Source organism: Cryptotermes secundus, unplaced genomic scaffold, assembly GCF_002891405.2.
Source record: "Cryptotermes secundus unplaced genomic scaffold, Csec_1.0 scaffold900, whole genome shotgun sequence".
In the NCBI taxonomy this organism is placed as follows: Eukaryota; Metazoa; Arthropoda; class Insecta; order Blattodea; family Kalotermitidae; genus Cryptotermes; species Cryptotermes secundus.
In genome coordinates, this window is record NW_019741305.1 from 756,141 (window position 1) to 777,319 (window position 21,179).

At 37.5% G+C, this 21,179-nt stretch overlaps 2 protein-coding genes across 2 annotated transcripts in view; one reads left to right on the forward strand and one right to left on the reverse strand.

Annotated features, from left to right (window-relative positions):
- Positions 1 to 14,590, forward strand: part of LOC111872719 (transmembrane protein 145) — a 34,295-nt gene extending 19,705 nt beyond the window's left edge. The window contains exons 9-12 of the mRNA XM_023866871.2: positions 900 to 1,072; positions 1,183 to 1,303; positions 2,955 to 3,197; positions 4,839 to 14,590. Coding sequence (XP_023722639.1) covers positions 900 to 1,072; positions 1,183 to 1,303; positions 2,955 to 3,197; positions 4,839 to 4,973 — 672 coding nt within the window. The 3' untranslated portion in view covers positions 4,974 to 14,590. The remainder of the gene's footprint in view (positions 1 to 899; positions 1,073 to 1,182; positions 1,304 to 2,954; positions 3,198 to 4,838) is intronic.
- A 1,695-nt stretch (positions 14,591 to 16,285) lies between these two features.
- The window catches only part of LOC111872724 (synaptotagmin-7), a gene marked incomplete at its 5' end in the record, with an annotated part of 12,823 nt that continues 7,929 nt past the window's right edge, over positions 16,286 to 21,179 (reverse strand). Inside the window, 2 exons of the mRNA XM_023866882.2 lie at positions 16,286 to 16,945; positions 18,563 to 18,775. Of these exons, the coding sequence (XP_023722650.1) occupies positions 16,815 to 16,945; positions 18,563 to 18,775 (344 nt within the window). The remainder of the gene's footprint in view (positions 16,946 to 18,562; positions 18,776 to 21,179) is intronic.

Consider the following 21,179-nt stretch of genomic DNA (forward strand, 5'->3'; position numbering starts at 1 on the left):
TTTGGAGGAAATCTCAGATAGATGGGTACTCTGGAAAGGACAGTGTAAAACAGGTCTGACAGCTGGCTTGGTTCACTGGATCGTTAGAAATCATACAGAGGAGCTTTTTGCATTCTTCTAGAGAGTACAGGAAAGGTTTCCAACAGCTCTCCAGACAAGTGCAGCTTTAACCACAGCAGCACATGGGAGATCCCTAGTTCCTCAGTTAGAACCTCAAAATATAATGTGACATACAGACCCATTGCCAAATAACACAAGTGTTAACAGCAATGGCTGTTGCTAGGGAACAGCGCTGTGGACAGGTTTCCCCAGCAACAAGGGAACAGTCTGAACAGAAACCTCAGTTAGAACCTCAAAATATAATGTGACATGTAGACCCATTGCCCAGTAATGAATGTGTTAACAGGCAACAGTGCAACAGCTGTTGCTAGGGAACAGCTCTGTGGATACGTTGTTTCCCCAGAAACAAGAGAACACACAGTAATGGAAGAGACTCCTTCTGTGTTGTCCATGCCAGGACTATATAATGAGGACAGTTGAGAGTTTCAGTTGTGAGAAGTGAGAGGCTGGTAGCTGAGGTCAGGGAAATTTGGGGGACCCAGAGGAAGGGGAACCTCCACCATTGAAGCCACTACCAAGCAACGGCTAGTGAAGACTGAGAAGATTTTATGTGTGCTTTAGTTACAATGGTTTTTGGAGTGTGAGACTGTCATAGTTATTTGTAGTTTCTTTCTGTATGTGTTCAGTAACTCCAATTACCAATCCAAATCCTGTCTGTAGTCACTCATGTGACAGTATGATTCAGTGCTCATAATATTTCTTCTCAGCAACATAGATTCTCACATTTTTTTGACAGAAACAGCCATTCAGCTTTCTTTCTTTCTTTCCTTTCCATACAGTTCTTTGATCCTGGAGAGGTACTGTACCTGTACGAGTCTCCGCCTGGTTATGGAATTATCTTCCTGCGCATCATAGCTTGGTGGATGTTCATGTACTCCACCATATTCACACTCAAACACTATCCAGAGAAGGCAAGATTCTACTATCCATTCAACATCGTGGGAACCTTGTGGTGAGTAACAGTCCACATAAATATGGGCACAGTGTGGGGCTGCTTCCTGTATAGTCATGATTTCTGGGGCAAGATGCAGGCACCTGATAGTATGTTCCTTCTGTTGGCAGGTTCATGGCTGGTCCATTATTCATCCTGGCTGCAAATAATCTCATAGACAAGTGGGTAAGAGAGAGTGTTGTTTGTGGCGTGCTGCACATCATTGCTCTAGTTGGCCACATCTTGTTCCTTGTGAGTCATGAGTGTCTATAGAGAAACAAATTCATATATTAAGAATACAGTCTTCTGGAATTGGACCCCCATATTGTGTCATGGGGATTTACGAGTTTTTTGGAGAAACCCTTCATTTTCAGTGTTAAATTTGACGCCATGCATTCCTGTAAGTGGATACCAAAAATTTCACTATGCTGCTTCAACTTTCAGAGTCATAATCCTTAAAACATCCATCTTTTCTCACATTTCCATTTTCCTTCTCTGATAGACATAATGTTTTTGTCCTGGAAAGGATTTATTTTTTGTTCGATGTTTCTTTTAGCTCAGTTGAGGTTATGTCTCCTCTCTCCCTCCCCTTTGAATGTGAATGGGAGACCATGGTGAGTGTTGAATTTGGAGATTTACAGTATAAAAGATTATTAACGCCATCCAGTATACTGATAAATGTTGTGGTTTTTAATCTTTCCTCCTTTACATGTTTCAGTCAGAGTGACCATCTTCAGTAGGACATTATCAATACATGCAGAAACTACTATTACAATGTCATTGGTCATTATCAGTACATACAAACACTACTATTGCCATGTCATAACTATAAAATATTATCCTGTAACAATTACTGCCATGAATGTATTAAAGCATTTATAAATAATTATAATTAGTCTATTTACAAGTATGGTTTAAAGAACTTATTGTTATAATCTAGAATCAATTTGGTTCTTATCCTTTATACTTGTTCTCTTTAAAGGAAGATGAATGTATTCCATGTCATGATCCCATTGTTTGAAGAATAGGACTCTGCAAATATATTATGGGTACTTTTTACCTGTCTTATTGCATTTTCTGTTTTGTATACTAATTGTTTTATTAACTTTTTTGGTGTAATACCCATATTATGTAAGATTAAAAAGCACAACATTTAACAATCACACTGGATGGCATCAGTAGTCTTTTATTCTATTACCAGTGTGATGGATAAGGATGGATAAGGATGAACCAAGTCAAATTTATTGGAGATTTAAACATTACATCAAATTTGTGCAGTTATCTTGAGAACCCTAAGACTTGCAGGAAAAGTGAATTGAATGTAAGACATGTGTTTCATATTGGTCTACAGGTTTTTTTTTAATATTTTTTCATTCAAATAAATATTTAGCACAGTACACTCAAAATGGATGTAGAAACACATGTAGGACTTTGTGTAAAATGGTCACTAAAATTGTTCACTGCAAATAAAAATTTAAATACTCAACAGCCCTACATAAATTCACCAGTATCAAATTTCATGAAAATCTATTTTGTGAGTGTCTGTTATTTCATATGTACAGAATGTTGAACAACTTGAGCGAACTTAATAGGTGCTGTGCAGGGTTGCAGATGCACCTAAAGAGGTATGCAGATAATTCATAAACCGACTAATTTGCGCATGGATAATTGAGAGCGTTCCACATATAATGATCAGATGGTGGGACGTGTAACCACAGTTAAATGCATTTTGCGTTGATTCAGAATATTTATTGTTATTTAGAACACTACAGTATGCTGCAATTGAAATTGCTAAAATGGTATGCTAGGAAGCGTGTAAATAACTGTGCCCATTACTGTGTGATGAAACAACTAGTCAGTAGGTTGCAGTTGTCTGATATATGACATTCTGTGCTCATTCCAGTGCCTCACACTGCCATCTAGAGCAAACAAAGTTTTCCCTTACCACGTTCGGACAACTCAGATAGGAGTCCTGCAAGTGCAGGATGTCATGGACTCTGATACAACGTTTCCATTCAGACATCACCAATATGCACCTTCAGCACCACCACGACCACGCCAAAATGTACACCCACTGGTGGGTGAGTGGGTTACAGATGTGCCACTAGAGCTGTTTACTATCAGCCAGTCCGTTACTGTGGATCCAGTGAGTGTCATTTATGCCATCACTTCCTCATTACTGCCAATACTGTTAGTGCTAATCAAATTTCATTCCTCATTGCCAATACACAGCCTGTGAGAAGGATTGAAATTCACAGACTTATAGAAGCCAGGTCAGCATGGAGTAAATTGTCATTATTAGTGTATAAATTAATGCTAAGTTATTACTATATATGTACAGAGTCTCTCTAAATTCACTCTTTTGAACAGTCAATTCATTATGAACTATGGGCTACCAATGAGGCCACTTTTCACACCAGTTCACATTGGTGGCAGACTGAACAGACAGAGGATCATGATATGAGAAACAGATAATTCATGTCCATGGAACACAGAACTGATGTGAACCTTCTCTGGTTCATGAACTGATTGAGCAGGACCCACTGCCTAGTCTCCTTGGTCACCTGACTTGACTGCAGTAGACTCCTTACTGTGGGGCTATAAAAGGTTGGAGGGCATCGGCACATCCTAGTAGAAACCATTGATGAACTCTGAGAAAGAACTGTTACAGCAGTTGCTACAGATGGGACTTTCATCTTATACAAGGACACCATATAGAACAATAGTGAAACTAGAAAGATGCACTTGAAATAAATTCAGTGCACTTTGTGTCCTGTTTATAACTCTGTTCAAAAGTGTGACCTAACTTATAAAGGCCCTGCATTTCTTTGACTGAGTGACTGGCGCCAACAATCTCATAGCATGTAGAGGCTACAGCGTTTTAGGAGCCTCCGTGAGAGGCTGATCGAATATCTTCTGGATATTTGTTGCACCACCAAGGGAGCCCACGTTGAACTTTATTGAGAAAGTTATGTACTCAGAAAAAACTTCGATATTTTCCATTTGTATTGTTGTAACCCATAAATGTGTATAGTAAATGCTTTCTGAGATATAATTATTTTATTTTTGATAACTTTCATCTGGACACTCTGTACTTGGATGTACAAAATGGTTTTTGATTCACATCTCTTCATTCACAATGTGTGAACACTTGTCTGATATTTCTTAAAAAATATGGACCACCACTTTACAAGGACATGACACTCACAGAGGTGATGCTAGAGTTCCATCTCATTTGAAATATATACAGTTAATTCTCGCTAATCCGGATTAATTTTGGGGGAGGTCATCTGGGTTAGGCAATAATCCAGATTAATGAAGCAAAATATAGCCCTAAAGACCAAAAGAACTAGAAAACAAATAATTGGAAAAATTGATAATATGAGATAGATAGAGCTGATGAAAATAAATGAAGAAAATCACTGTAGAGCCTTTATTTAAAAAGACAAGAAGCTGAAATCCAGGGTCTCCTTCATCCAGCTGAAGCAGATCTTGGATATTTTCTTGTGTGGTTTAAGTCCCTTCAGCTGCCTTGAACACACTCTGAAAGTCCTCTTGCTCCTAAATTCCACTTGTCTTTTAAAGTTTCTCATATGCATTCATTTTTCAAATTTTGATCCTGATTATCCAACATCTAGATTAACTGTAACTGAATTAGCGAGGGTTTACTGTAATAAGATCAAGATTTTTTCTAGCAGTTAAATCACTAATGGAGAATCTCGTTTTCTAATTCTGGTTCAGACTTGCAAATTGTTGAATATAAAGCAGATAATATGTTTCATTCCAGAGTATGAGACCAACTGCACCAAAGTCACATGACACTGGTCATCTCACATACCCGTTCCAGCAGCCTGACTCCAGACCACCACCACTGGAGCCCTATGACTCATTCCTTGCACCAAGTCAGATCACCAGGACCTGAGTTATCACAAAAAGTAAGAGCGGCTCCTGCTCCGCCAAGTGCCATGAAGGTACTACAGGATGGTAATTGTGAACAGTTGCCTGGAAGTGTTAATACATATGGACTCTAGGTTTACCTCGTTTGTTGCTAGTCTGAATCTGTGCAGCACAAGTTGATGAGAAAAGTGAGTGACCGCATAAACAGTGAGGAGGTACCTGCTCTCTCCATTTTCAGGGTACAGTAATCCTTTTACAGGTCCTTGTTGATTGACCTACCACCCCCCCTTCCTTCTTCCCCTTATCCTGCTTTCAATTGGTTATTCACTGCATTCAACATAGCTGCTGCTTCATAGGACTCAGTGGATCTACATACTGGGAGCCCTACTTCATGCCTCAACACTCCTACTAAAACTGTGACCATCCAAACTTCCTCCTTGCATTCATCCTCAAAAAAATACACTCTCTCCTACCCTGAAGTCGGAGACAGCGGATTCCTCTGAAATATTGGTACCTGTGTACCATACTACATGGTCTGACATCCCAGAAGGTAGTAATCCTCATATTCACTGCAGATACCTCACGTCTCAGAAATATAATGAGAATTATGAGAAAAATATTAAAAGAAGGTACCATTTTGTGTGTCAATCTTCATGTAATGTCCTGTTTTTAAATATTAGTCAGAAGTAATTTTTATAAGGCATGCGAAAAGGATTTAAACAGTAATACCCAATATAAGGAGAACTTATTGAATTTTTCAGGTACTGGAAGAGCAAATAAACTGACATATGGCATCCCTGGAACAGCTCTTTTAAGCTGAGAAGCCTTAAAATATTCTTATTGATTACAGTCTTTAAAATTAATTTCTTTCTCAGTGTAATTTTTCTCCACCTGCAAGTATGTGTGAAAGAGAGCAAGAAACGTTAAAGTAAAGTGGACACACATGATTTTTTAGTTCATGTGCAGATGTGCACAGTATCAGAAATTGCCTCTCTACAAAAAAAAAATACTTTCTCCTTCTACATCAGAGTAAGAAGTTGCAATTTCAGATGATAAAAACGTGGATAGACATAACAACTACAATGCTGCACATCTGTGGTAAACTGAGTTACACTGCAGGTGCAGCATAACTCACACTGAAGATATCACAGAACTGATTTCTTACATTTCTGCTTCATCTTCAGAATAAATTACCGGATTAGAAAGGTCATTCAGTTAACAATCAACTACCAATACGTTCCTCTCTCATTCTGCTCTCTGCAGTTTAGTTAAGTTTTATTCATTCTGAAGTGGTTTTGTGATATAGTACATCATATCCATCAAAGTTGATCTGAATATATATATTGACATTTGTTGTTAATTTGGAAATTCTCAGTCAAACAAAATAAAATTCATTGTATTTATGCATATTTTTCAGTCTTCCCATGTGCACCAGATAATTATTCTCCATATAAAACACCTCTGAGAGTACGCCATATCCTCAGCAGGCAACCATGTCAATGTGAAGCTGGTGTCTCCATTGTCACAGGTTGATGTCATGAAAGTTGTGTTTACAAGCTATATTTACACACACAGTTGTCCATGGTAAATAGTGAGCAGAATCAGATGGTCAGTGATGTCCTGCCTCAGCATGGACGGTGTGGGAACAGTGGTTGGTCATCTGAATTCATGTTGCTAGCCACTGGTCAGACTGTCTCCATACTGACACAGATGATCACTTAAGAAGACTTTATTGTGTACTATTGTGGTGAATGCTACAAGTCATATACCTACTGTCCAGTTATCCTCTTTGTGGCTCTGCAAACTGGGAGTGGTGGAAGAGGGAGCCTTTTTTTTTTTTTTTGCAGTTTATTTTATGATGCTGTTAGTATAGCCAACTATGTAGCATCAAATATTAGGCTAATTGGTGAATAATGTGGCAGAAAGCTGTAATGGCCTATTCAAGGTACAGTCCCAGCTTTTTCCTGGAAGGACTGAGGGGGAAGAAAAATGAAGAATCTCAATCTTAATGGCTGGTACCCCAGCTAAGATTCAAATAAATTTTCGTTGGAGCTTGAAGATTTTTTTTCTCGATATAAATAAGCAGCCAAAGGATCCAAACAGGAACTGTCTGTGTTGCCACCATGTTGACAGCACTCAAATGCTATGTGGCCACATCATCCAGACCTGTACTTGGACAGGAGGACCCTGCCGATGCTCCTTGCTATGAAATGTCCCCATTATCCATCTGAAATCTTATTCCTCAACAGAAAACCGAGCATTACTTTTGAATACTCCATAAGTTCCAAACTATTATTCATACAGTTGAAGCAGAGCAAGCACATTCATTACATCTGGCCAATGACGAGCAAAAGGTTTATGACACAACTGAAAATAATGCATCATAAAGTAATATGACACATGGAAAAGAAATGTTATTGGACAACAGCAACAAAGAGTTCAGTCTTTGCAACCAGCATGATTGGGAATTTAAACAACAATATTGAAAAGCAGTATGGATATTACAAACAGACATGAAGAAAGAGTCCAGACTTCTAAATGCCAATCAAAAATATCTGCCAAGGACATTTATAACATATTAAAAAATAGCAACACATCCCTTTAAACAATGTTATTATGTTTCAGTGGTTCAATCGTGACAATTTATGTACTTTTAAATTAAAGTCATAAGAAATTTCGAAATGTCAAATTGCATGACTGTACTTGCTTATTCAAATGATATAAAAGAGATATTACATAGATCTGCCATGATATTTACCAATGATTGAACATTTAAATTAGTATGAGTGTTATCAATTCTGCAGAGGGAAGTTGATAGGAAATCATGCAGTTTGTAATGTTTCAGCACGAACATCCTTTACTAAATTGATTCATGTTTACTACAACATATTGAATAAAATCAGCAGTAAAATGAACTGTATTTAAATAACATTCTGAAATGTTGTATATTATCCTTAATAACAAAAGTGGTGATACATGTCATATAAATATACAGAGCCAATTCCATTTCTGAGTGTGCCCACTGGACATGTTGTATATCAAGATGATGTAAGGAGTCAGTCATGTGAATTGGAAACAATGTTAAAATTATATTCAGGTGATCATGTACAAACTAATATGAAATATAAATATGGTACAATATTCCAGTAAATAAAGTACCAATTATAATTCTGAATAATCATTTCATACTCGGATACGAAGATGGTAGAATATAAAGATATGCAGTTATCAAGGGCATGTTTATGCTAAAAAGATGATGATGTTGATGAAGAAATAGAATGCAGTGACTGTATCATATGTTTATTTTATGTGACTGTTTTTCAGTAAATTTAATATATGTACAATTCACTCTTATATTAAGCTTATTATACCAGCTTCCTTGCAACAATAGTTCCCTTCTTCATGCAGGATAATATGTCCTAACCTTTATTACACAGGCACCAGATTGATTAATAACACAATTGTAATGTAATATGGAACCACTGAATTCGCCAGAATATTGTGAAGAATTGCCTTCAATAGGTCTATGAAATACATGGGTAAAATCCAACTGGTTTGCATCTTGCGCACTGTATGGGATGACATCCAAAAACAGGTCTTATTAATAGATTTAGCATTCCTTGGAGTCAGACCAAACAGTAATATTGATACTGATGCATGACCTATACTACTGTTGATTGTACCCATTAAACTTCCTTTTTTCAACTGTTCTTTCCATGAGTTTGATTTGTTTCATTTTGGTCCGTCCATGTTCTTTCCATGTATTTAATGGTCATCTAGGGGACATCCAGCTAATGGAAATCTCTTTATCAGTAATGTTACTTAATAATTGATTAGATGTTCTGGTTGGTGCTGAAGATGCTCTTGTCCCTGAAACATCATTATATTCTACAACAGGATTTCCAGAATCTCACATTTTATTACTTCATTAATAAATATATATATATATGTGTGTGTGTTTGATGTGCCCTATATTGCTGTCCAAACTTTGTGTCTAAAGACAGATTTATTTCCTAGTGAAACCAGAAAGTTAAAAAATAAGAGGACTTTGAGCTTACAAGGAAGGATTTACATTGTGTGGCATACCAGCTAAAAAAAAATCTTAAACAAGTTTTTCTGAAAATAATCAAAATCCTGGTGAAGACGGAATACATCTTTTTGTATAATGCCATGGTAATCAGATCTCCTTCCGAGAGCCTGTGGGTTCAATAATGAACATTTTTCCAGGCTCCATCAAGTTCTGGATGAGGAGTTTGAGAAGAAGACGTATGAGGTCAACAGGGTGTTTAATGTTGCTGAGACAGGCCTCTGAATAGCTCAGTCCTGACAGCTAGACATTGTTACTTTAACATGGATATGTGAAGTTGCAATGATAAAAACAGTGGAAAGGGGTTCCTTTATTACACAGTTTCTTCATAAGTGCCAGGGTAATCTATGCCCCCCCATACCCGCTTGTTTCACCGGAGTTTCAGAGCACAGTTGAAGAAAGGTGCTTTACCATCTATTTTTGGCTGGCATCCATGAGGATGGATGCGAACCACCTGTGCTCCTATTTAACGTAGACAGTTCTTACACTAAAAATCTTAATGTCACTGATATCATTCAAGAAGGGACTGACCACAGGAAATGTCACTCATCCCACAAATCAGCTGGCTCTGCTTGCATTATCACTGATTTTCATATAAGACTGGACTTAAGTGTGCACTGAGAAGGAAAGAATACATGGGGATGAAGAAAACTGAGGGGGTGAAATCAAAGTCAGCTGAAAACGTAAACCACCCTGTTTGTGGCACAGCACCACAGAAATCACATATTTTTTCCCCCAGAAGAAAGCTACACATGGATAAATCAGAAGTCTGCTCTTCATAATCAAACGTGGTAATGCAATTGTAGGAAGGACAAATGAGCCAATAATGGGAATTGTTTTGAGGAACGTGCAAACCCAAATAATCATGCAGTGTGTATGGTCCTTATTTCAACGTTTTTTGAAGACATTTCAAAATAATGGATCATTCGTCTAATTTGTAAAGATTGGGAGCATATCACATGCTCAGATATGGAGAAATTGGAGCGTTTATGTGACTTTTATATAAAAAACACCTTTGCACTAACACTTATGCTTGGTATTGTATGGTATAATACCGTTGCTATGCAGCGATCATGAGAAGGAACATGCATTGCTTGGTAATGGCTGGTAAACACATCAGTATCCAAGGTATTTGCCAGGCAACCTCCCATAGCAACAGTAGAGGGATTGTTAGAGTGCCTAAGAATATAACTGGGCCACCCTGTTCCTGGGAGATGTAAATACCTGGCCCTTCAATTTGGGGGAGTCTCGAACCTGAGACAGTAAAATATGGTCATGGGCTCAGACCAAAGAATGACTCTGCTGGCGAGAACCGGCAGAAATTGTAAATTACAGGCCCATCCTCTCATCAGAAAGGATATTACATAAGGATTATAACTGAAAGTGTTCAGTTGAAAAAAAAAAATACTGATTATGGGTCTTAAGGGGCTTGGCACCAAGATGAACTGATGGGCAGTAAGCCATCAGTCTTAAAGCAACTCTGCCGAAGGAAATACTGTTGAGTCAAATGACATGAAGAAGTCCGATGGTGAGTGAGAGAGTTCAGTTGTCAGTTGAAAGTCAGCCTGTGAAGAGTACACTAAGAGGATGATGTGAAATGGCTGCCAGCCTGGAACCCAGTTAGTCGAGTTATCAGTTGACAAGAGTTCTGCACAGGTCTGTGACAAGAGGACCTGAGTGCCGGGAGCTGAAGAATCTCCACTGTTTTAAATCTGTTACCAGGAAGCGGCTAGTGGAGATTGTAATAGATTGAGGACACTAGTCTGTGTGTGTCAGTGATCTGTAAAGTTTAGTTTCAAGTAGTGTATACAAGTGGTCAATAAATCCAGGATCCAATCTATAGCCACACCCCTGAATACATTACAACATTTTCTCTTACTTAATGTTTGTATGCAAGTGTTTCTCTGAAGATTTTGTGTCTTTAACCATCCCATCATATTACCATACAGCTGGTTAATAGGGACAGTTACATATTTGAATAAAATAACTGTTTCAAGTCATCTGCTACATAAGAAATAAGTAATAAACTTAGAGTTAAATTACCATTTAAATTGCCCACATCTTTCAGCTCTTACATGGTATACTATTGGTATTCTATTTAAATGAATTTTATTTGTTTTTATAATACTGTATTCAGAATTTACCTCCTTCCCTCTATAAAGAATTTCCAATTGCAAGTCTAGGAGCTTCCCATATAACTTCATTGTTTCTGGTGAACGTATAGTTTAAATCGTGCAACAGTGCACTTTCATAATCACAGTTGACTGGTGGAATAAATTATTTCCTGGTTTCACATAGTTCTGTCCCAGCCAAGTGAGGTCTGCTTATAAACTGCACTAATACTCTTGTATGGCACATACAGTATTACACTCTTCCACCTAAAGTAATATGCTGACAACTTGCCAGTTGATTCACAATCATTGCTATCATTTGCCATCTGCACATGCCTGATACAATCATAATGATGAATCACGCATGTGTCACATATGAGTGTATGCACTAACATGGCCTGTCACTACATGACATGTGCTGACTATTCTTTAAATATGTAGACCACCAAGAATGACTCAGTATGAGATAGTTTAGCCAGGTACTGAATAACAGTAAGAAGAGAGGAAAGGGCTGGCAAGAAACTAGAATGAAAGATTGTGGGGGAAAAAAGAAGAAAGTGGAGACCATCTCCCACTGACCTGCATAAGTGGAAATCGTGACAGAAGAAGAAATAGCTTTATGCATTTCCAGCTAATGAATCATGTTAGTGTAACCATTACATTTGATGTACAGGACATATAACTACATGATTTTCATTTGTATTTGTATGGACTTTGGCCAAATTTCTTTCTTTAAGGTATATGTGAGGGGGAAGGTGTATGTGTAAGCTTTCATGTTCCACTCCATCTCAACTTGTGGCCACATGACCAATTTTCGGTCAATTTTGTATGGACATTATGCCATTAGTGACCACCCTAACATCATAATTTTTTATTTTCCACATTAGCAGCACAGGATTTTTTTTACTGAAGAAACCTATATGAGTTTTACCATAACTGTCTACAGTTTAGTTTGTTTTGCGTCTTTTATATTGTGGACTTCTCTATATAATCCTCCTCCTCCTCCATCTTCTTGTTCCAGCTCAAGAATTGGGTCATACAAGAAGCAATTTCTGGCATTCAGAATTTTGAAACGATCTTTCCATCTACTTCAACTCTTCTCATGTCTCCCTGTATAATCATATCATTAAACATTTGTAGTAACATAACTGTTTTAAATGTAGTTTTTGAAATTTTCATAAAGAGCATCATAGACAGAGTTATTTAGAATGAATGTGTCAAACTTCATGTGTAAATGATCAAATGATTTCCAAATTTTAGGGAGTTTAAAAGTAAAGGCCTGATAAAACTATACTTTGAGCTTCAGTTAATGTAAGGACAAATGCAAACAAATTTAAATTACTGCAAAGCTTGAATCTGTACCCCAAATATGAAATTCACTGAAACCTACTGAGTTATTTTGGAAATGAAACATGCATATGGGCAGACAGATGATCTCTTCATGATATATGTTTTGCTTGTACTTTAAGCCAAGAACTCAAGAAATAGTCACTATATTTTACTTTATATTATGCAGAGGAAATAATTGTGTATATATTTGTACATTTTTGTCCTTGGTTTTTCATAGCCGGAATTTAATGTGTAACTTTGGATTGCAGGAGGATGGCAACTGTAGTGTTTGCTGAAATGGGAAATAGTCAACTTTTGACATGGCTCATTCATGAAAGCCAAAGTGAAACATATATCTGCTATCTTTTAATGTAATGGATGAATAAGTCCTGCACAAGAAATTTTGGCACAGAAGTCTAAATAGATATTACTAATAAATTAAGTCTGTCTATTACAAATTTGGACACCTTAAAAACTACATGAAGCAAAGTACATGAGAAATATGTAGCAGCTGTTGTAAGCTTAGGCTTCACACAAACTCTGACCAGAAGGAGAAATGAGGGATAATGGTTAACTGCAAATAGGCATCTTGGGCCATGCATCCCTAGTTCAGTGTGTTACACATTGTGAAACAGCCTGTACATGCCTTCTTGGTTACCTTATAGTTATCTCCTATTCCTCCTACCTAGATGGTTTCCCTTCTACGTCCTCACTATGCCCATCAGCAGGACCTAGAAATGTGCTGAAAAGTGCCCCATTTATTTGTGGCTTGGATTTTGATTCTGTAATTAGGTCTTTGGACTGCAATAACATCTGATCCTGATTCATTAGGGCCAGTTATTTGGGGCCATGATGCAAGTGTCATGAATATCCAAATTGTATTTGGCCACGGCCTTTGTCTTTTAGCTATTGCTGTTACAGTCACCCCCCCCTTGTATTCCCTTTCTGGGATTTAATTGATCAATTAACCATAGAATTGGAATCACAGCAAAGTCTGTGGTCATAGCTGTAAACAAAAGCACTTACTGCATATGTTATTGCATCATTATTCTTTTGTACTTTGTTTATTTCTCTATTGCATGCTCATTGATTTCTGTTACAACCGTGTCATTGATTTATTTACTTGTACTGTAGCCTTAACTTGGATGATCCTAAGTAGCATTCAACGAAGGGAAAGGAAGAAAGTAGTGATTGAGCTGCCTTATACCACCCCACATTTCCCTAATCTCTGTTTCATTCTCTTCTGCAACAGCTTACACTAAGTATTCTTTCTGTTGTTGCCCTATTAAACTATGTCTTTCATTGAAGAATATTCTATGGTAAAATATATCTACTCCATAAATCAGAGTATGTCATATGAGTATCTTGGAAGGAAGATCGTATGTAAGTATGTCTGAATTTCGCACTGGCATGTGGATACCAGAAGTACCTGTTTGTTGAAAACAGGATCCTTAGTAACTTTTTTAAATTATGTAACAATTTACGTCATCACCTGATTATGATGCACCCTCATTCCCTAGGAGATAGGGTGTACATGTATGTTTAATATAACATGAAAGTTTATATGCAAAACAGTTTCTCAAGGCTTGTTGAAATGAAAATCGTTTGTGGATTGTTGTGGGTGAAGGAGTAGAAACTATTAAAAATAGTCCATATGGGTGTTGAAGCAGGCTTCCCATTGACACATTGGTTAACAGAACTTCTCCATGAATAACTCTTTGGAACCACTGCACAAATTTATAATCCCCTGTGACCATCCATATTTAACATGGATGGGTTTCTTCTGAACAACGCTCATACACACATAGTTTTATCTGAACATTATGTACTTTTTTGCAAGATACAGCACTGTACCACTGACACATAATATACCAGGTCTTTCTCTGAACAGTGGTAACATGATAATTCAGTTAAAAACACCTGTCAACCACATTACATGAATTTACACTTCATAAGTATTTGTGTTTTAATCATTGCATCTCATTCACTGATGCACAAGAACACGTCATGATATCTGGCATCGCAAAGGTAATAATGAAACATGTATTTTTTATACATCACTCACTCACTCACAAATGGAGCTGAGCCCATCTTGATAAACCTCCAATTGTGCAGCTACTCAAGAACTTGCCAGCATTTTATGGAATCCAAAGGTTCATTACCATGTTCACAAGAGCACTCCACTGGTCCCTATTCTGAACCAGATGAATCTAGTCCATACCATCCCATCCTATCTCTCTAAGATCCATTTTAATATTGTCCACCCACCTATGTCCTGTTCTGCCTAGTGGTCTCTTTCCTTTTGGCTTTCCAAACAATATCATATATGCATTCCTCTTCTCCCCCATTTGGGTTACATGACCTGCCCATTTCATCCTCCTTGACTTGATCATTCTAATTATACTTGGAGAAGAGTATGAGTTATGAAGCTCCTCATTATGCAGTTTTCTCAAACCTCCTGTCACTTCATCTCTCTTCAGTCCAAATATTCTCCTCAGCACCCTGTTCTCACATACCCTCAGTCTACATTCCTACCTTAAAGTCAGAGACCAACTTTCACAACCATACAGAACCACAGGCAAAATTATATGTTCGTATATTTATATAATTTTTAGGTTTGTAGACAGCAGACGAGAGGAAAAACGTCCTGGACTAATGGGAGGAAAAGGGTTCTGGACTGAAGGGCAGCAAGCATTATCTGAGTTAAATCTCCTCTTAATTTCCTCCTGAATTAGGTTTTGATTTGTTATAGTTGTTCCCAAATATATGAACAGTGCCACATTTTCAAAACATCTGTTACCTATCTTTATGTCATGAGTTTGCCCTGCATTTTGGTGATGAGACAGCAACATATATTTACTTTTCTTTGTGTATACTTCTACACCAACCTCCTTACTAGTGTCAATAAAAGTTTCTGTGTTTTCTTTATGGTATCTATATTATCACCCAGTAGATTCACATCATCGGCATAGATCAACAGCTGATGTGTCCCATTTAATTTCAGTCCCACCTGGTTTTCCTAGACCTTCCTAACGGCATATTCTAAAGCAAGTTCAAAAGTAGTGGCAATAAAGCGCCTCCTTGTTTTAGACCATTGTGGATGGGAAAATTATCACACAAAAGTTTACCCCTATGGACTTCACTATACATTTCATTTAAACACGTTTCAATCAGCCTAACTATTTTCATGTTTACCCCAAACTCTATGAGAATATTTATCAGTACTTCCCTCTTAACTGAATAATAGGCTTTCTTGAAGTCTGTGAATAGCTGATGTACTGTCTCATTGTACTCCCATTTTTTTTCTACAGTATCCAATGAATATAAAAGATCTACTCAATGGTTGATCTGTTACATTGAAACCCACTCTGATAATCCCCAATAATTTCATTTATGTATGGCCTTAAACTCAAGCGAAGAATAAAAGGTAAAGAGAAAAAGTAAAGCTATCCATGTAACAGACCATGAAGGCCCATAGGGTTGTGCTGTGAGACGTTAAGGCTCCCACATGTTCTCTACACAATCGGCTCACAGATAGCAGTAAGGTTGTCAGCCTTACACACTGGTCGCCTTTGGCCCCCAGGAAGATTCCTGGTACTCATTTCTTTTGGAAACTGAGTCGACCCCAGGGCCATAGTGCCATAGTGCGGAAAATTTAAAAAAATCCACCTCATCAGGACCCTTGATAGTATTATATTGGATAAAATTTTGTATGAAGTTGATAGCAGTGATATCCCACGATAATTACTACAGTCAGTTTTATAACCCTTCTTGTGAACCAGTACAATAATAGACTCCTTCCAATGATCAGGCAATTCTTCCTTATTCCACATAGAATTAATAGCTTATGGATCTTAGAACATAATATTTCACCCCTGGCTTGTTTCAGTTCTGCCAGATTTTTTTATACATCAGCTGATTATATAATTGTTATTTTACTTTGATGTTTGTAACAGATTTTCCTATATATTCCATTCCAGTAAGATGCATTATAATTGTACAAAAGAATATATATTTAAGGAGGACAGATTTCACGTTACGTATACTGATGGGATGAATATTCTGTAATATCTGAGTATAACATCAAGGGGATTACGTATATTTAAATGTGCCCATTCCTGCATTCAGAAAGCAACAATCCAGAACTAGTTGATTTTAATACTGTTACAAATCCTATAGTCCCTGCAATGCGTTTATCTACTCAGCATTGGAATGCACCTGCCGAAAAGTGTGAGGATGGACATGTATGAAAAATAATTTTAATGGCATAAATTCTGATGGAATAAAGGTAGTATAAATTACAGTTCTGTAATATACACAGTGTGTTACTGGGATGACCTCAGTGGGTTCCTTTTCTTCCTTTTGACCTTGCTTCTGCTCTCAGTCTGTGCCACTGGACTACGGTGATAGTCGGATTTGCCAGCATTTCCAGCCAGTGCTTTGTTTCAGGCTCCCCAGAACCATCTCTGCCTGAAACATTTACAAAGCTTACTCTATGTAGGACATCATCACTTTGCCTCTCCTGTATCATCATCGTGGGGCAGACAACTCCATGGAACTTGTGATGCTCTACAAGAAAATCCTAATGATGTAAGTACAAAGATTACTCTCCTGTGGTATATGGTATGTAATAGAGTATAGTCTGGTAGGGATGTTGGAAGCAATTGTTTTCTCTGAAATCTTAGTAACAGTCTATCAGTCTACTTGGCATCACATCCTACAAGGCACTACTTTTCATAGTCACTGCTATAAGCACCTCAAATCCCACATTGCGGTTCAGTTGACTTTGAGTGTACCACACCAAGCTGTCAGTCAATCCATCCCTTAACAGCATACTGTCACATGTATGGGTGACTAAAGACAGGTTTCGGATTGGTAACTGGACTTATTGACAACCTACAGGCCGTAAGTACAATTGATTATTACACTCTTACTGCTTTACACAATTTACAGTCACTCCACACTAATCTCTTAAGTCTATCTGCACTGGTCTTCTTGGATTTATAACACAGAAACTATAACAGTTTCACTGAATTACACACTCCAAATATTACACATAAATAAAGTCTTTTAATCACATGTTAAGGCTTCACAAGCTGACTTCTAGTTCTTCAACTACGAACTTCCTGTGCCTATCTCCTACCGAGAACTGACTTGCTTGCTTGTTCACATACTTCTACTGTACTACTACTCATAGCTCATAAATGCTCTGAACGAATTTTTGTCACTTACATAGCAGTGGAACAGACATAGGCCTACAGTAAACGTGTCACATGAATGCTATTCCAGCAGCCAGTCTACATGTGCATTGGTTGGATCTACAGAAACACACCTTCCTCTATTGTTGCATCTTGGACCATGTTTACAGAGCTGTTGCCTGGCAAAGTGTTGACCAAATACGTTACAATATGCCCTGACAGAAGTCTGGATATGTTATGGATTTGGTACTGACAGCCTGATTCTGCCTTGTAATATTATGGCATATAGACCCGTTGCTAAGAGGCGACTCTGTAAACATCAGCCATTGCTAGGTAATGCCTGCACGCAACAATAGAGGAGGTGTCATGATACATGACATGTACAGCTATTGCTATGTAGCGCTTGCAGTATATGTGTGCATGGTGACATCACACAACAATATAAGGGGTGATGCAGGCGGCATTCTCCCTGGGTCCACTCCAAGGCTACATGACTCGAATGACCGTGTTCTGTTCAGCGAGTGAGTGTGGTGCAGTTGAGGGTTCAGTTGTGGACTGTTAACCAGCGAGCAGCAAAAACTGAAGAAACTCCATTGTTAAGATTCGTTACCAGGAACATCTAGTGCAGACATTGCAGAGGAATACCCATTGGGAAGAGCTGTTACCACGTAAAGACTATTGAAAGTAGACTGAGAAGACTTAGTGTGAAGTGATTAGTAATGTGGAAATCAGCAATAGTATTATAGTTATTTGTAGTTACAACCTGTAAGTAGTAAAAAAAATTCATCAATCCAAACCCCGTCTAAAGTCACTAAAACACATGATTGTGCTCCTAGTGACAGTAAACTTGAGTCACTATTTAACCCATAATAGGAAGAGATGACATTACCTGCAAGCAAAAGCCGACCAATCAGCTCATCCCTCCCAATGTTGTCAAAGTCCATCACCACAATTTCCAAAGAACTCTCCTCCATATTTGTGTTTGTCACATTGAAATTGAATGCTTCATTAAATATTGGATTGAGTGTGCATTTGACTGTCTTTGTTTTCCGTTTCTCAACACGTCTGTCCGGTGACTTGAGGCATAACTTCACATAAGGATCTGAAATCACATAGAGAGATGACAAGAATTTATAAATCAGATTTTGTAATGCACTTGTAAGAGATAAAATTGCAATTGCTTGGCCATGTAAAAGAGAATGGATAAAGCAAGAATAGAGAAAGGGCATTTGAATTAAAATTTAAAGGAAAGATGGGATGACCCAAAACAGGATACTTTAACCAGGGACTGGAAGGCATAGAGGGGAGAGGGAATAGCTGGCAAGAAACTGAAAAGCAAAAATTCTGAAAGATAAAAGACGTTTGAGACATCTTGTCCATCTGCCCAAGCAGGATGGACATAAAGCCTGAAAAGAAAACAGACACAGGCAGTATATCCATTAGCAAGACCAAGAGTGTGGAAGCTGTTAGAAAGTTAAGGGGTTCATAACTCAACCACCAAGGATTGGTTAGATGCACAGAATAAACACATCATGTGATAAATCTCTGCTGTGCACAACAAACCCCTCTAGAAATGGCATGCCATAACTTATAATATCCAACAAATCTTTTAAATGGCCTCTGTTTCAAAATGGGTAAACCAGATCTGGAAATTAGTGGCTAGATGCCATCTACTGTACATGGTCCCAGAGCACTGTTTCATAATGAAACTATGGTAGGATTGCCTCAGAGCCTCCCACAAGTCGTTTGGCTGCCCACATGGAAAAATCAGATGCACATAGCCCCAGTGTTGTGTGGAAAGCTTGAATTGATGCATTGTATTTCTAGCGTCTAAGATGACATGAAGGGGAGGGCATGTGGTAACATGGTTGAGGCACTATGCTACAAGCTGGAAGGTCGTGGGTTCGATTCCTAATAAGGTCATTAGATCTTTCAATACACCTAATCCTTTCAGCCACATTATTTCTTGGGGGTTGACTAAACCTCTAATGGAAATGAGCACCAGGAATCTTTCTCGGGGTAAAGGGCAGCCGGTGTGTAAGACTGACAGCCTCGCCATCATCTGTGAGCCAATTGTCAACAAAATGTGAGAACCTCCACATATCACAACTTTATGGGCTTCTGTGGCCTCTTACAGGGATAACTATACTTTTTTTAAGATGACATACTTACTGTTTCCAACGACATTACATGCAGGTAGAAATTCTTAAAGCTGTACTGTAACAATTGTCTTTATAATGAATTCCTCAAGGCCTTTCTGCTGATCTCCTGAGAAGATATATTGACTTTCCTGACATAACTCATTTAACTAACTCCCTGTTTTCACCCTGAGTGAGGGTGAACAGACAGTGAGGACATGTGAAGGTGTTGTAGGTGGGGAGGGCTCTGAGAAACAACAGATGTCAACAGTAAGATGTAAAGAAGCAGTGAGCATTAACTCAATTAAATGTAAATTAGGAAATAATATAATAGATACGAATAGCAAAGATAAAGAGATACCAAGTACAATGAGTGGAAATCCACTACAGAACCTGATTCCAGATAGTAAACGTAGTAGACAATCTACACGTAATAAAAAAGTATCAATGGCAAGAAATAAAGATTTTTTTATGGGAAATATAAATCTAGATAAGTATGATAAAGGTAACTTTAAGTCAAATAATTGTAATGTAATGAATCAAAATAATTTCATAATTTACCACCAAAATATTAGGGGTATCAATAATAAAACAGATCAATTAATATTAGCATTTACTTCTGAGCTACCGCATGTTATTTGTTTATCAGAGCATCATTTAAAAGAGTTTGAAATAAACAGTATTACTCTGAACCAATATGTATTAGCTAGCAAATACTGTAGGAAAAATTTTAAGCAAGGAGGTGTATGTATCTTTGTCCGAATGAATATACAATTTACACATATAAACAATATTGTTACATGTAAAGAGAAAGATCTAGAAATGTGTGGTGTTCAAGTGAATTCACTAAGTATGTACATAATATGTATTTATAGGGCCCCAACTGGTGATTTTAATTATTTCTTGGAAAATTTAAACAAATTCCTTAACAAATTGTACAAAAACTAAAAAACATAATAATATGTGGGGATGTGAATATAAATTACCTGGTGGATACTAATTACAAACAAAAACTGGATTCGCTACTAGCTTCATACGGGCTATATAGTACAGTTACATTTCCGACTAGAATTTGCTCTAACTCATCCACAGCAATAGATAATATTTTTATTAACAAATATAAAAACAAAAGTTTCAGTGTTCTTCCATGGGAAAATGGATTATCTGATCACGATGGGCAGATCATTATAATATACAATGTTACATATATAATGAAGCAAAGTCAGTGGTATACCCCGTAGGGTCATCAACGAATTCTCTCTATTAGACTATGAATTATGGGATGATATTTTTGTAGATAGTGATGTGGATACAATGTTTAATAACTTTTTAAATACTTACCTTAGGATTCTAAATTCATGTTTTCAG